Source organism: Cucurbita pepo, chromosome LG19 (genome assembly GCF_002806865.2).
Source record: "Cucurbita pepo subsp. pepo cultivar mu-cu-16 chromosome LG19, ASM280686v2, whole genome shotgun sequence".
NCBI lineage: Eukaryota > Viridiplantae > Streptophyta > Magnoliopsida > Cucurbitales > Cucurbitaceae > Cucurbita > Cucurbita pepo.
Window position 1 is genome coordinate 5,458,991 of NC_036656.1, and position 15,393 is coordinate 5,474,383.

Here is a 15,393-nt window from a genome sequence, read left to right on the forward strand (position 1 = left end):
CGACTTCTTGCGAATGCTTAGCAATGACATAGGATTATTAGCGCACATGAAAACTATAGGACCTGTAATTTAAGAGCCTTATTATGAGGAATGATTCATTTTGTAGTTTCTATAAAAGATTTGGTTTTTAATATTTGGTGCATCATTACTGCTGTTGAACAATCTACCATCCTTCATCATTATACTGAATTGATGAGAAGTATTCCTTGGTTTTTGGATTCAGTTTATTGCAGTTGATGCCATTGATCGGTCTATTCCATTATCGAGGAAACTACATATGGGACCTTGTGTGCAAAAACTTTCCACAAGGAGAAAGGTTAAATCTTCTACATGCTTATTGCAGCTTGCAGCTTCACTGGGAAACTGGAAACTGATATTTTACATCTATCCCCGGAATGGTAAGGTATGAACTTTCAAATGATCATTTCCAAAGTAATAGTTCACTCCTTTTAACGTTTAGGAAAGGATCTCTAAGTACGATAATCTGTCTCATCGTAAATTTCCTCCTGCAGTGAACAAAGATTAAGGGTAATCAAGCTTTGCAGTATTGATAGGAAGATGAAGCTGTAGATAGAGGATATGCTGCTATACCTGTAAAAGCTCCTCAATGACATCTTCAAGTGTTATGATGCCAATTGCTTCCCCCTCTTCAGTAAGCTTGGCCAGCATGTCATCTGCAATATGCAGGACCTCTGAGTCGAAGTCCTTGGACCATTTCTTACTTCCAGAAAACTTCCGATGGTAATTACTACGATCCACAAATGTGTTTAGCCTTTTCAGAGATCTCTTGCTCTTTAAACTCTTTTCCTGTGGATGATTTTCACCATCGATGTCCACTTTCACATCTCTTGCTGCATGTGCATTTGTGTTATATGTATCATCGACCAAGTTAAATAGATATGAAGAAGGTAAATGCTTACCCTCAAGTTGATTCCCGCTAATGGGCTTCTCTGGATTTTCCTTTTCTCTTACTACCACGGCCATATGACTGTGACCTTTCTGGAAATCATTTAGTATGTCGTACAGTGGCATTGTTTCTGAGACCCTGATAGACAAGTTTGGATTCTTAGTGCAAATGGAAGTTGTTCTTTTCCTAACATGCAATATACAGAATAATTAGGAGCATAAAGTACCTTGGACATTTCCGAATGGGGAAGTTCTTAATTGGTACCCCATCTGGTGAATGCCCAGTTATTAAATTCTTCACCTACGATTTAAATATACTGATATCAGGTTAATGTATGTTATTGTAATTTTGTTAACGTTTGCATGGATAAACATTACCAACACGAGGCCAATGATATTTGCAGGGTGTTCATAAAACACAGGCACTCTGCTATGCCCCTTCTCCAGAATTAACTTGATCAAGTTGCTGCATAGTTTTCATAATAAGCATATTTATCAGGATGGAGGAGAGTGGAAGAATGAAGTTGGTGTTTGCATCCAACCTGTCGAGATTAGCATTAATATCGATCGCAAAAGTTTCAGAAAGGGGAGTCATGACATCTCTTGCGACCTTCTCGGTGAGTTCCAGTGCTCCTCGAATTATGGTTGTTTCATCTCGTGTCAGCTCTCCTCCTTTTCCAGCCTGCACTTCTAAGAAACCCAACTCAGCCACACAAGATAGGCAGAGAGTTGCTGGTGTTTGAGACAAGGTACCTCATTGCCATGAAAATCTACAAGTGTTTTCAGTTCTGCTCTACGGAACAGAGCTTTATGTTCTTTACCCAGTGAAAAGTCCAATAGCTGCTCATAACAAAATCAAAGAATCAATATTCAGGTTGAAGTCCACCCATTTGGATTTAAAACTGCAATTTAATTTAATTCAAGCCCACGCTAGCAGATATTGTCCATTTTGACTCGTTACGTATCGTCATCAGCCTCACGGTTTTAAAACGTATTTGCTAGTGAGAGGTTTCCACATCCTTATAAGTAATGCTTCGTTCCCCTCTCCAATCGATGTGAGATCTCACAATTCACCTCCTTGGGAGCCCAGCGTCCTCGCTGGCATACCTGCCCGGTGTTTAGCTATGATACCATTTGTAACAACCCAATTGAGTTTTCCCTTATGGGCTTCCCCTCAAGATTTTAAAACGCGTCTCCTATGAAGAGGGTCTAGCCCTACTCCGACCAGTGTCTCGCATCGTCCGATGACTGGCTCTGACACCATCTGTAACAGCCCAAGCCCACCGTTAGCAGGTATTGTCCATTTTGGCTTGTTACATATCGTAATCAATCTCACGATTTTAAAACGTGTGTGCTAAGGAGAAGTTTTCACACCCTTATAAAGAATGCTTCGTTTCCTTCTCCAACCGTTATAGGATATCACATCTTTGTTGAACAATTACCTTGCTGATAGGATATGCAACAGGAAAGCAAATCCAAACAAGAAGCCTTACAAATGGAGCCACTGCAGCACCAATAGCCAAACCATATCTAGAACAAACAGCTTGAGGAATAATCTGCGAAAACAGAGCATAAGAACATGTTCTAGTTTCTAACCTTTTACATAAACTTCGCCTAAAATCTTAAGTGAAAGTTTGATATATCACCTCACCAAATAATAAGATCAAAGTGACAGAAATCAATATGGCTCCCCAAGCTGTCACCAAACTATCCAAAAAGATTGGAAGTGCCTGTCAAAGTAAACACCAAACAATGATTTTTTCTTCAGCTGATACAATACGGCAAAGAGCTCAACTTTCCAACACTCTTACAGTTACCTCCATGGCAGCAGCATTACAGATCAATAAAGTGCAAAGCAGCAAGTGCTGTCTTCTAACAACTGGCAGTATCTTTGCTGTTATGTTAACGAGAGAGCATTAGCAGAAAAATTTTCCCACGAAAGTGAAAGAAAAAAGTTAGAAGAGGATGAAGAAGAGCACCAGCATGTTTACGATGACTTGGTTTTCCAGACTTGGCAAGAACTTCAATCTCGACGAGGCTCATAGACATGAGGCCAAGAGTGAGGCCAGACATCATCCCAGCAAACAACACCAAGAACACTACTATTCCAATGCGACTGAAGAATCCTGAAGTGCAGCAGCTATATTCCACTCCCATTTTCAGTACTACCTTCTTGTTCTTGATTTTGTGTTGGTTCACAAGGAGGAGCTTCAGAAAGTAGCTAAAAAACACTGAACTTCTTGGAGACAGGACAGGATGAAGAAGACATGCTATACATGTTCCTGCTGGGGTTGTGTATGGTTAATACAAGGGTGTTTGGTAGTGTTTTAGGATTTTTGAGAACTCGTTTCACTATCCAATCTGAAATAAAGTATCATAAAAGTTCAGAAAATAAGATTAGATTAGGATATGATGGACAGATTGGTTAAAAATTGACAGTTTTGTGACAAAAGTAGAGAGCTTTGAACATATTCTATACTTGTTCTTGAAGATGAGAATACACATCCAACTCGTAATCCAATTCTAAATTTAAATCTGATTTTCAAAAAAAAGAAAAAAACAGAATCAAATTGTTAAGTAAACTTCAAAATTAAAAGATTTAAAACAAAATCATTATAAAATTTGGATGAATATTTGAAATCTGAATTCGACACTAGTGACCTGAACAATTCCCTGCGACATGATCACTTTACTTACTCCTTGCTTTAAAGGGTGAAAACTATCCACACAAACGAACACGATTTTTTCAAATATGCTTTGTCCACATTTACATGCAAATAGGCCACCCAACATAAAATTGCTTCAAGTAAAGCACGCTTAACTATGAAATTTATATGATTGAGCATAAAAAAGAAACGTGCACCATGTTGATATAAATAGTAATTTTCGTTCCTTTTAAGTTTTTCTTAGCCATCTTATTTTTAGGATCAGATGTATCGATTCCCCTTATTTGTTTGAGTGTCACATTACATCTAAAATATTAAACGATATAATTCTCAATTGATAATATTTGAAATATGTAGTTACAATTAAGAAAAACATGAATGTGAATCTGATTCCTGATTGTCACCGTCAATCAAAAAAAGTTAGGGATTGATGGAATATTAACCAACATTTCTTAGTGGGAAACATGACACACTACACCACTTCCGCCGCCCTGTTTACACGATTTACTTCATTCTTTTTTTATTAATGGCTTCACTTATAAGTCATCTACGAAAGTTTAAAAAAATATGCCAAGGTGTTGCAAAAGAGAGCTAAGTTTGGTTAGGTTAGAAAGAGTTCTTCCATAGTATAGAAATGTATGACAACAACGACTACCACTATAAATGCATCGATGTATGTTGAACAAATATCGCACAAATGTGCGAACTTTCGTACTATTAAAAAAAACGACCTCTAACCACATGAAAGGCATAGATTAACCATCTATGAAAGTTTTAAAGGAGGAAAAGAATGATAATTAAGAGGCATTTAGAGGCATTTTGGAGTCGAATTAGAGCTGTGGGCCTAATCTTGGGTTGTCGGCAAGGCCTACGGCCCGGGGAAAAGCGCTTAAGGCTTGACCCCGTGGGTATGGAATTCGGATGGGCTGAGTACGGCCGACACAAATGCCGTCGATTCAATTATTGCGTAGGCGTGTGACACCACTCGCGTTGAAGGGTCCCGCCAACGCTCTACTCTCTTACTACTCAATATCCTCCTACCATCGACCGCTAAAATTATGACCCTTTCTATTTCCCACTTGCATTTCTCCTTTCTCCCTCCCGTTGGATGCAGCTAAGCTCAATAACTATTAAAACCCAAAAAAGGGAAAATAATTTTCAGATCCAAGATCTGGACTTCCGACACTAATTGCTGCTGCCTTCCTTCTTATCTCATCTGATCTGAGGTGGGTTTTCCAGATCCATCAAGTTTCCTTACCTGTGTTGCTTTGTGTTTGTTTTTCGTTTCCCTTATCCATTATTTTAGCTCAATTTCTGTAGTTTGTTTAGAACTTGAAAGGATTCTGCTGCCTTTTGTTTCTTTTATTTCTTCTAAAAAAATGTTTCTTGGTTCTGGGGTGGGAGACATCGACCCACAATGCTGCATTATATCTATCTATGTGCTTCTTTCAGTTACCTGTATGACATTGCATTGTTTTGTCCGGATGGTGTTTATGTTTTTTTTTTCCTCCCCTAAATTTGCTTATTTTGTGTTAACTTTCTCGGATTTATTTTCTGGTATTAAGCCTCTGTAGTTATTGGTTATGAAGACCGTAGATGATGCTTCATCAACTTTCAATGGGTTTTTTTTTTTTTTATTCGATTCCTTTTCACCCTTTGTTTGGTGCAAGAATAAACACCCTTTCACTGCGAATTGGTGAACTTTTTTGTAATCGCCTAATGGTGTTGGGGACTTTTCTAATCCCTTTATTTCATTTATCAATGAAATCTGTTTCTCTTCTCGAAAAAGAAAAAGACGATGAATTGGGAAACAGTTTGAGCTGTTCAGTTTGTGTTGTTTGCTGATTTAGTTGAGGAAGTTCACTCTTGAAACTTTCATAAGCATTTCTCTTTTGATTTACTAGATTGTATTGGGTTGGGGTGTTGCATGTGGGGGATGCATAGACATGAGTGGCCACAGACATATAGTGTCGGTGACTCTCTGTAACAAGCTGCTACAAGCAAGCAATTGATTTTACGAACTGATATGCACATTTTGGAATGAGTTCTGGTTCCATGTACACATATTTGTCTATTTGATGGATATGCAATCTAACTATCACTAGTTTCTATGCTTTCATCAAATGTAGGATCATATTCTTTTGAACTATCAATCATGCAAAGGAGGCAGCCTACTACCACACGCCGCAATGGAAGCTTTCCATTTGCTGGGGCCCTGAATTCCAAATCAAAATCGTCTCCCTTGTTATCTATATGCCTTGTCCTTTTGGTAATTATCATGATGGATAATCAATTTCCTTCCTTGATCTGTTTTATATTCCCCATCATTTTCTCTAGATTATTGCGGTGGGTGGATGATAATCCATAATTTCCATAGTACTTTCACCATCCAATAGAATATAGTCCATATAGTCGTTATTTGAATTTTGACGATTTTCTTTTTTTGGTTTTTCTCAGGGCGCTGTTCTTCTACTTGTCTATGCTTTTAGTGGCCCAGGTTTGCATTTGCTTAACATTTTCTAGATTTCCTATTACATGATAGATACGATCGTTAGTATTCCTACCAAATATGTTAGCGTCATTTTTCCTTCCAAGTAGTTTGGGCTAGTATGCTTTGTTTATAGTCGAAGAAATGAACAATGGGGTTTATTGCCTCATTCATTGAACCCTTATAATGCAGGTTTATTTGGAGGCACCAAGATAGTCAGCAAGATTGAAGGTAAAGTAAGATTTCTTTTTGTAACGTCCTTGTCATTGAGTGAGCAGGTTATCTCCTTCCTTATTACCCTTTTTCATATAATGATTTAGGTTTCTTATTGAAAAAGGTAATGAAGGTAAAGTTTCCAGGAATCTACATAGATCAGTTACAAAAAGAGCCTGATAAAACACTCCAAGAAGATGCATGAAATCTTGCTATATTTACTCTCTCTTCCCATGCAATGCTTTTGCCTTCGAAAATTCTTTGATTTCTTTCACTTTGCAGTCTTCAAATGACAGCATTGATTGCATTGACCTACAAAATTTTAACATTGATTTAAAATATTTTCTTTTGGGTAAGATCGAAGATCCGAGAACATCTAAAGAGGTAAAAAAAATTCCTCCCAACATTTGGAACTATATGAACAATGAAAGAAACGAAAGCTTCAAAGGAAGAATGCATGTTAAGACATTTACTCTTTTTAGACATTTCATCTTCCATACAGCCTTTGATAGGTCCCTTGGGATCAATCAAAGATGAAGGTGTGAATTCTTTGACAGGGAAATGACCTAAGGACCCAAATTTCCAAAGTCTACTATCTTTCCTCCAAGGATTATGGATTCCATGTACTAAATTTGATTGCACCTGGATAATTTTGCAATTTTATGCAGTTTGGTTTCCTCCATGTCTTGGTTTATTGGGGACAGATGATATCACATTTATATTTTATGCAGTTTGGTGCTTGGTTTACTTTTTAACTATTTTGCATTTTAAAGGTTGTAATATTTAAGAATTTCATATGATGGGTTGATGATCTCAATCAATTTTAATTACTATACGCAAATGCTTTCAATTGTAGTGTATAACGATTTAATGGTTTCATCCTGATTATGCTTCTATAAGATTTGATTGCTTCTATGAGCATTTTCTGTCAGCATTAGTTTAGTTGACTGAGGTGGTATTTAAACACATAGATCAAAATTGAACCTGTAGGTGATTTTTCGTGTACATTGGAGTTGCAAAGAGCAATACCCATATTAAAGAAAGCATATGGCGATAGCATGCGCAAAGTTTTGCATGTTGGTCCCGATACCTGCTCTGTGGTATCTAAGCTGTTGAAAGAAGGCGAAACAGAAGCCTGGGGCATAGAACCATACGACATAGAGGATGCTGATAGAAACTGCAAATCACTTGTGAACAAAGGCATTGTACGCGTTGCAGATATCAAGTTCCCTCTACCCTATAGGGCAAAGTCCTTTTCTCACGTTATTGTGTCAGATGCATTGGATTACCTATCCCCCAAATACCTGAACAAAACACTTCCAGAATTTGCAAGGGTTTCTGCTGATGGTCTTATTATCTTTACTGGTAACTTTTTCATATCCCTAGCAACATCGTTAAGATTTATTTCCATTGCATGATAATTTCACTACCAAGAACCTTGTGTTTTAAGTTCTTCATTGGAAACTACTTTTTGAAGTGTATTTGCTGGCACTTCGGAAACTCCACAATCATGCGGTGAATGTCCTCAATGAATGTTGGATGCTCTGCTCCTACTAAATGTACAAGTTGGGTAGAGAGGATTTGAATCTAGGATGGAAACTTAAGACAACTGGAATTTTCCAGTTGAGCCGTTATAGTGGGTTAGAATTACTTCGTTTCGAGATAAAAGCAGCTATTATTGTTGAAAGCTTCTACTTTTGATCTTTTCTTGACCCCCTAGGAACCAATTGGACAGTTCCTCTCAGCTGATTGTCATTGTAACGATCTTATCACATGGACAGTAAATCTTATCACTACATTGTGGATACATAGAAACATCTCATAGTATTAGGAGTTCTCTTTGTTGCATATCCTGTTTTTCCATTTGATAAAGATCCGTGACCTTTTACTGTCTCCTTTTCTTATCTAGGTTCCCCTGGTCAGCAGAAAGCAAAAGTAAACGAGTTAACGAAGTTTGGACGGCCGGTAAGCTACTATAATTACGCCTTGTCATCTGGATCTTGTGTGTGCCATTTTAATTGGATATCCTCACGCATAATGTTTGTGTTTTTTCACTTAAAATTGTAAACAATATGGATAATATGTGAATTCGATGGCCTAATTGCTCGTGGCACTATAATACGAAAGGGTGAGTTCTTAAGCAATTCTTTTAACTCACATGGCTTCTAGAACAGTGTTTCTGACTTAAATGATCGAACAAGAAATTCAAAGGGGTAAAGTAAAAACTAATGAATAGTGTATTAAAGAGGTTTGTCTGCTGAATGCTTTAAGCTTAGATACCTTTGTGGAGTGAATATCTGGAGATCGAAATCCCCACCATATAATAGCAATCAAATATCTTGATTCAATCTGAAATTGGATGAATTAAGGCCGTAAATATTTAGCATATGATTTACGTGGTGTACTAAGACAGGTTTAATTCTTTTATAAGAAATAATATGGTTGTGATTTCATTAATTCTAATGGATATATATTACTTCATTTTTGAAGGCGAAAATGCGGAGCTCGTCTTGGTGGATTCGATTTTTTGTCCAAACAAGCTTAGAAGAGGACGAGGCGTCTGCCAAGAAATTTAAGCAAGCAGCATCCAAGCAGTCTTACAAGCCTGCCTGCCAAGTTTTCCATCTCAATTCATACCATTGATATCAAATCATAAGATATGAAATTATTTTCTTACACTTTCTTTTTGTCTCCTTTTCTTGTCATTCTTATGTTAAATAAACATAAGAGAAGCTGGGGAGGTGGAGAATCAGCAATTGATGTACGCTTCTTTTCTTTTTCTTCTTTTGGTGATGGGGTTGGGGGAATATCATTGCCACAAAATTGTCTACCGCAGGAGATTTTAGTGTTCTCAAGTTCTTATGTTACAATATATTAATTATTTTTATTTAATGAGATAAATACAACTGATCTTCTTTTTAGTACATTCTTTGCCACTTACTCATCCTGCCCACTTGATCGAACTTTTGAAATTCAGGATGACTTGAGCTTCAAGTGGATATGAATTGCTTCCAATTTTTCACTGCTGCATATGCCAGATTATAGAAAAAGATGAACGAATTTGCTTTGGATTTAAAATCATGGATGGTTTAGTTATCCTGTTGTGTTTCATTTCCATTCGTTTTGTGAATTATCCTGTCATGCTTATGCGTACAGATTTGAATATCATGCGAGAATAGGCAGCCACCTGCATAGCTCTGTGAAAAAGGAAATCAATCAGAGGGTAATCTCAAATGTCAAGAACAGAGGCCCAGGATGCGATTGAAGCTCTACCTGTTTGATATGATAAAGAAGAACAGCCAAGCCACTTGTACCCGTCCACTTTGACGATCAAAGCCAAACTCTGCGAGATTTTGTTCAAAGGTTAGTAATTGATTAACTGTGATTAGCGACCTCAGTAGGATTATTAATTGATACCATCTTACAAATTCCCCTTCCATATCATTTTCTTGTTGATATCGTTGAACACTCCCAAGTCCAAACGTGATATAATTCCAGGACAAACTGTGTCCAATGAAAGGTGAATACTTAAATGCTAGATTGGTACTGTTCAGGTTGTAGAGAGATATAATTCTAAGCAGCAGTTGGGCTCCTTACAACCAATTTCTGCCAGAATGATGGGTCCTGATTTCTCTGGGTCAGGGTCCTTGAATGTTGTGTGAAATGCTGGTTCGTATGTCTATCTGACCCATCTCAGCTCTTGGTGTTTCCCATTTGGGAACCCATCATCCAATCATTATTAATTTTCCAGATTACAAACAATGGATATTCATCTCAGTAAACCCAGCTGGCTGTGGGTCAACCCAATTCCCTCATGGGCCTTCCAAGTACTACACACCCACATAAAACACACACACAGCCAAACCAAAAATGGGCTAGCTTCATTTGAATCACACCCTGTTCTGCATCATCCTTGAGAGAGCAAGAGATTTTGGGTTTTCATTTCAAGTTTTCCAGTCCACATGCATATAACTTTTGCTGGCAATTTGAGCTATAGCTATGCATTTATTTGGTATACCGTAGTCATTTTCATGTGCTTAGAGACATGCCAGCTTAGCTTCTAATTATGTGATGGACCTTGCCTTGGTGAGCAAATAGCCATAACATGTGTCTGTGTAAATAGCCTTGGCCAACTCCAATTTGCAGGCACGTGAATAGTCACTCACTATTGAGGCCCCAGCGTGTAACTCCATACCCACAACCACCCACTTGTTGTAGTAAACCAATGGCAAGCATTATGGCCTCCACCCATAGTCTAAGTTTTGTTCCAAAAGAACCCAAGTTTTCTTGAGTTGAGTAAACAAAGAGAGTAAGAAACAGAAGCCAGTTGAATCAAAGTGAAGTGTTTTTGTTTTGGTGTTAGGTAGCGAAGAGAAAATAGGTGAGTGCAAAGAAAATGGTCCCTGTTGTGTTGTCCTGAAGGAGCAGCAGTGCTAATTTGTATAAAGTGGGTAAATTTTAGTTTCTGAGGCGAAGCAAACATGAGATATTTACTGAATAAGAGAGGACAGAGCCAGAATAGGTCCACGGTGAGTGTCATCAAAGAAAGGTTTGCTGACCCACTTGCATATAATTGGGTTTGGGACAAAATCCTGGTCACCACTTCATTGCTCCTTAGCTTTCAAATTAATGAACACAATTTAGATCTACCAAGTGTCATTGAATGAATTTCTGGACATTGTTTTCTCCTCTTCTGCAGGGCGCAGGCTCAATCCTTTCCATATTTTGACAGCCAGTTTCCTTCTAAACAAAACAACTATTACATTGAGGTGAGCAACAATGGCTGCCACACGGCTATATTGATCTCGAAAAACATGATTAAAGAAGAGATTTTTATTTGTGTTTAGGACATGATTAGTTGAAGATTAGTGGAAGAAGGATAAATTTGAAGTAGGGAGAGAGAGAGAGAGAGACAAAAGTGGGGTTGTAGAGGACTGAAGTGAGGAAACAAAGAGGGTCCATGGGAGTGTCTCCTGGGAGCTTCATGTTAGTTGTCACCGTAAGAGAGTGTCTAAAATGGTCACTCTGTGTAAGGTTTGAATGTTGGTGGTGGTGGTGGTGGTGGGTGGGGGCAATTAAGGTGAGGTTTTCACATGCCCTAATAACCCTTCTCTTCCTACAAATCACGTGCCTCTTCTTCTTAATCCTAATTCTATTCGGGATTTCTCTAATTAATATGATTCAATTAGGAGTTTCCACAACCGTTGTGGGATCTTACAATCCATTCCCCTTAAGAACCCAACATTCTCGCTGACACATTGCTCGATATCTAGCTCTGATATCATTTGTAACAGCTCAAGCCCACTATTAGATATTGTTTACTTTGGTCTATAACGTATCGTTGTAATCTCTCAGTTACGGTGGAAAGGGTACCAAGAAAACACCTCATTAATTAATAAAACCAAGTTGATTTGATTTGATTTGATTATAATACAAAAATATGATCTGGTTTTGTAATCAACAAATTTGGCATCTTTCTTCCCTAGTGTGCCCACTCCCAAACTTATTGTCCATTGAACCCCCAATTCTCACCCATTTTTCATTTTGCATCAATCAATTATTTCTATCTCAATAAGCGACCCCTAATTTATTACACCCTCCCATTTTTGCCCCAAACCATGACCTGTCTCTCTATGTTTTTTTGTTTTATTTTTTAATTAAAAAATGAAAAAGAAAAGAAAAGAAAAGATATATGGGCTCCAAAATGGGGAGCCAAAGTGCCCGTCACCACCACCACCACCAACCTCGACCTATACCATAAAGAATTAAACCCTAAGTCTTTTCTTTTACTATATACATTAAATTAACAAAATATAATGAAAGTTTTGTAATTATTACTTTACTTTATCCTATATAATATATGATAAGAATAATACGTATTTTGATCATATTATATGCTTTATCTGAATCATAGTTGGATAATTGTACCAACACATTCATTTGAATGAGTGTTCATTAATTTTTGGAAAAAAAATCAAGGAAGTTGAATATTCATTATAGAACCCAAACAGATACCATGTAGCAAAAACTAAGAGCGGAGTGGACACGGGTTGGCCAAGGATCATATTGGGAGGGGAAATTATTATTTTAATATCAATTATATTAAATTATTATGCTTTTTGACCAAAAATAAAATTAAATAAATTGTTTGTAAAACAAAATCCACCAATCTTGTACCATCCATGTGATGCAGATTATCAATCAAATATGACCAACAAAATATGCATCCAATGGGCCACCGAATTTGAAGTCTTTTTTTTTTTAATAAAATAAATGCTTTAAATTTTCCAAGAGGATTATTATTATTCTTTTGTAGGGACCCTACCTCCTATATGCTCATATTTTTACTCCATTAGATATTAATTTATTAAATCATATATTTTTTTTTAATATGAATTAAAAAAAAATAAAACTTTATAATCAAACTCTAAAATTTGAATTAAAATATGCTAATATTTGACTTTTTGAAAGTAAAAAAAGTTTATCTTAAAGAGAGGAATGCATCATTTCTTATAAGAGTTTTGATTGATTCGGTGCGAATGGACGTAAGCTTTTGGTATGAGGCGTGCTTTGCCGAACCCTTTTGAGCGTTTAGAAAGTGTGTGTGTGAGTTGAAATGGAGGGGGTAATAGAGGGGAAGATGGTGTAGTGAAGACAAAAGAAGGAGAGAATTTGAATTAATTAATTAATTAAGGGGAAAGGTAAGGAGAGAATAGAAGATGGCAGACAGATGGTGGCTGGGGAGTGTGCAATCGGGGAACCTCTGGGCCCCAACCCACAGTCCAGCGTCTGATTTTTAAGGCTCAGGTGGGTCTATTTGGGGCATCTTCGCTACCGGATGCTGTCGGTTTGGTGTTACTAAAACTTGTTTTCTTAAACACACTCTTATTTTAATTAGATTAACATAGAGACCAAATCCCAGAGCCCACATGCGGTCCGAAGTTTTTGGCCTATGGATTTTGTCCTATAAATACCCTATCTTTGCTACACACCTCTCCAACTCAAACATTCCACTTCTTTCCTTCCTTTTTTTCTCTCTAAAATTTGCCATCTTCCTCCTCTTAAATCTCACCACCTTATAACAACATAACCTCATACAAATTTGTTCATACAACAATGAAGATGCTATCCACCAAGGCCACATGCAACTCCCACGGTCAAGATTCCTCCTACTTCTTGGGATGGGAGGCTTATGAAAACAATCCCTTCCATCACACTTCTAATCCCAACGGCATAATTCAAATGGGTCTTGCTGAAAATCAGGTATCTATCTAATTATTATTCTTCATTTTCCCTTTTGCAACTTCAATCCTTCACTCACCTTTTTCTTCATCTTCTGATTTTTCAGCTATCCTTTGATCTTCTTGAATCATGGCTCTCTAAGAATCCAGACGCCGCCAGCTTCAAACGCGATGGCAAATCCATTTTCAGAGAGCTCGCCCTCTTCCAAGATTACCATGGCTTACCTGCATTCAAAAAGGTATATATATATATATATATATATATATATATATATATATTCATACATATGATTATAATTCAATTCTACAATATACTTAGAGTTATAAATTAATTAAGGGTTTTTTTTTTTTTTTTCAATTTCAGGCATTGGTTGAATTTATGGCGGAAATTAGAGGAAACAAAGTATCATTTGAGGCTAATAACATAGTCCTCACAGCTGGAGCCACGTCAGCAAATGAGACTCTTATGTTCTGCCTTGCTGAAGCTGGCGACGCTTTTCTCCTCCCAACACCATACTATCCAGGGTATGTTTATATCTTTACATTCACTTAAATAATAAGCTTTACCAAAAATTTAAGCTATATGCATTAATTAATTAATTAATTAATTAATTACAATAATTCTCATCTTTACTTCCACTTGTTATTCAAACAGATTTGATAGAGATCTCAAATGGAGAACCGGCGTTGAGATTGTGCCAATTCATTGCACGAGCTCCAATGCCTTCCAAATCACCCAACGCGCTCTTGAACAAGCCTACAAAGACGCCCAATCTCGCAACCTACGCGTCAAAGGCGTGTTGGTCACAAACCCATCTAACCCATTAGGCACCACAATGAGCCGGGATGAACTCAACCTTGTCTTTGATTTCATAACCTCCAAAGGAATTCATTTGATCAGCGATGAGATCTACTCCGGCACCGTGTTTGGGTCCTCGGGATTTGTGAGTGCGATGGAAGTGCTCAAGGAGAGGAGTAGTCAAGACGAGGAGGTTTGGAAGAGAGCGCATATTGTTTATAGTTTGTCTAAAGATTTGGGTCTTCCAGGGTTTCGCGTTGGTGCAATTTACTCAAATGATGACATGGTGGTGGCTGCCGCTACCAAAATGTCCAGCTTTGGGTTGGTCTCATCTCAAACACAATACCTTCTCTCCGCTATGCTCTCCGACAAGAAATTCACCACAAACTACATTACGGAGAATCAAAAGAGGCTAAAACAAAGACAAAAAATGCTTGTGTCCGGTTTACAAAAGGCTGGTATTAACTGCCTGGATAGCAATGCCGGGCTGTTTTGTTGGGTGGACATGAGGCATTTGTTGGAATCCGACACGTTCGAATCCGAGCTACAGCTGTGGAAGAAGATTGTGTACGAGGTGGGTTTGAACATTTCGCCTGGATCATCATGTCATTGCACTGAACCAGGGTGGTTCCGTGTTTGCTTTGCTAATATGTCGGAATCAACATTGAAACTCGCCGTCCGAAGATTGAAGTCGTTTGTAACAGAATTGACGTCCATTACTACTTCAAATCATCGTAATCATGACAATAAAATTTGCAAGAACATCAAGAAAAACATCTTCACCAAATGGGTTTTCCGGCAATCAGTTCAAGAAGCCAACCGCAAGATGCAAGCTGAACGATAGCCTGGTCGTATGAACATAATATTCATCATCCATATTTGGGGGAATTTTTTTTTTTTTTTTTTTTTTAAATTTTAATTTCTTGGATTCTTTTAATCTCTTGTTGAAATATTCAAATTAAAAATTTTAGTCTTGTAAAAAAAAAAAAAAAAANAAAAAAAAAAAAAAAAAAAAAAAAAAAAAAAAAAAAAAAAAAAAAAAAAAAGTGCACTCGGTCCCTTGTGGGATTAGTAGTGGCT

General features: G+C 37.4%; 3 protein-coding genes across 4 annotated transcripts; 2 read left to right on the forward strand and 1 right to left on the reverse strand.

Moving 5' to 3' along the window:
- Positions 1-206: 206 nt before the first annotated feature.
- LOC111781812 (DUF21 domain-containing protein At4g33700-like) lies at positions 207-3,331 on the reverse strand. 2 transcript variants are annotated; one of them, XM_023662521.1, is made up of 11 exons: positions 2,886-3,322; positions 2,724-2,800; positions 2,553-2,636; positions 2,349-2,462; positions 1,660-1,746; positions 1,449-1,588; positions 1,285-1,372; positions 1,134-1,207; positions 921-1,045; positions 592-851; positions 207-506 (listed from the first exon to the last, which is right to left on the reverse strand). In XM_023662521.1, the coding sequence occupies exons 1-11, from the start codon at positions 3,061-3,063 to the stop codon at positions 471-473; spliced, it is 1,263 nt and encodes a 420-aa protein (XP_023518289.1). In that variant the 5' UTR covers positions 3,064-3,322; the 3' UTR covers positions 207-470. The 2 variants fall into 2 exon arrangements, with proteins under 2 accessions (XP_023518289.1, XP_023518288.1); XM_023662520.1 differs by having other exon boundaries at positions 592-1,045; positions 2,886-3,331.
- A 1,293-nt stretch (positions 3,332-4,624) lies between these two features.
- Positions 4,625-9,197, forward strand: LOC111781765 (uncharacterized protein At3g49720-like). Its single transcript, XM_023662458.1, has 7 exons — positions 4,625-4,798; positions 5,702-5,841; positions 6,030-6,069; positions 6,253-6,291; positions 7,264-7,638; positions 8,183-8,238; positions 8,764-9,197. The coding sequence occupies exons 2-7, from the start codon at positions 5,728-5,730 to the stop codon at positions 8,914-8,916; spliced, it is 777 nt and encodes a 258-aa protein (XP_023518226.1). The 5' UTR covers positions 4,625-4,798; positions 5,702-5,727; the 3' UTR covers positions 8,917-9,197.
- A 4,136-nt stretch (positions 9,198-13,333) lies between these two features.
- On the forward strand, positions 13,334-15,188 carry LOC111782101 (1-aminocyclopropane-1-carboxylate synthase CMA101). Its single transcript, XM_023662896.1, has 4 exons — positions 13,334-13,536; positions 13,622-13,753; positions 13,879-14,039; positions 14,170-15,188. Exons 1-4 carry the CDS (start codon positions 13,390-13,392, stop codon positions 15,155-15,157), a joined length of 1,428 nt encoding a protein of 475 aa, XP_023518664.1. The 5' UTR covers positions 13,334-13,389; the 3' UTR covers positions 15,158-15,188.
- The last annotated feature ends 205 nt before the right edge of the window (positions 15,189-15,393 follow it).

Bases quoted from the DNA above. Each gene is read 5' to 3' on its own strand.
- LOC111782101 (XM_023662896.1), top strand. From the start codon at position 13,390: ATGAAGATGCTATCCACCAAGGCCACATGCAACTCCCACGGTCAAGAT. The intron at 13,537-13,621 runs GTATCTATCTAA...CTGATTTTTCAG, and splicing joins TGGGTCTTGCTGAAAATCAG to CTATCCTTTGATCTTCTTGA. The intron at 13,754-13,878 runs GTATATATATAT...TTTCAATTTCAG, and splicing joins GCTTACCTGCATTCAAAAAG to GCATTGGTTGAATTTATGGC.
- LOC111781812 (XM_023662520.1), bottom strand. From the start codon at position 3,063: ATGGGAGTGGAATATAGCTGCTGCACTTCAGGATTCTTCAGTCGCATT. The intron at 2,801-2,885 runs GTGCTCTTCTTC...TTAACATAACAG, and splicing joins AAGTCATCGTAAACATGCTG to CAAAGATACTGCCAGTTGTT. The intron at 1,747-2,348 runs GTAATTGTTCAA...TGTTATGAGCAG, and splicing joins TTGCATATCCTATCAGCAAG to CTATTGGACTTTTCACTGGG.
- LOC111781765 (XM_023662458.1), top strand. From the start codon at position 5,728: ATGCAAAGGAGGCAGCCTACTACCACACGCCGCAATGGAAGCTTTCCA. The intron at 5,842-6,029 runs GTAATTATCATG...GGTTTTTCTCAG, and splicing joins CTATATGCCTTGTCCTTTTG to GGCGCTGTTCTTCTACTTGT. The intron at 7,639-8,182 runs GTAACTTTTTCA...TTTCTTATCTAG, and splicing joins TGGTCTTATTATCTTTACTG to GTTCCCCTGGTCAGCAGAAA.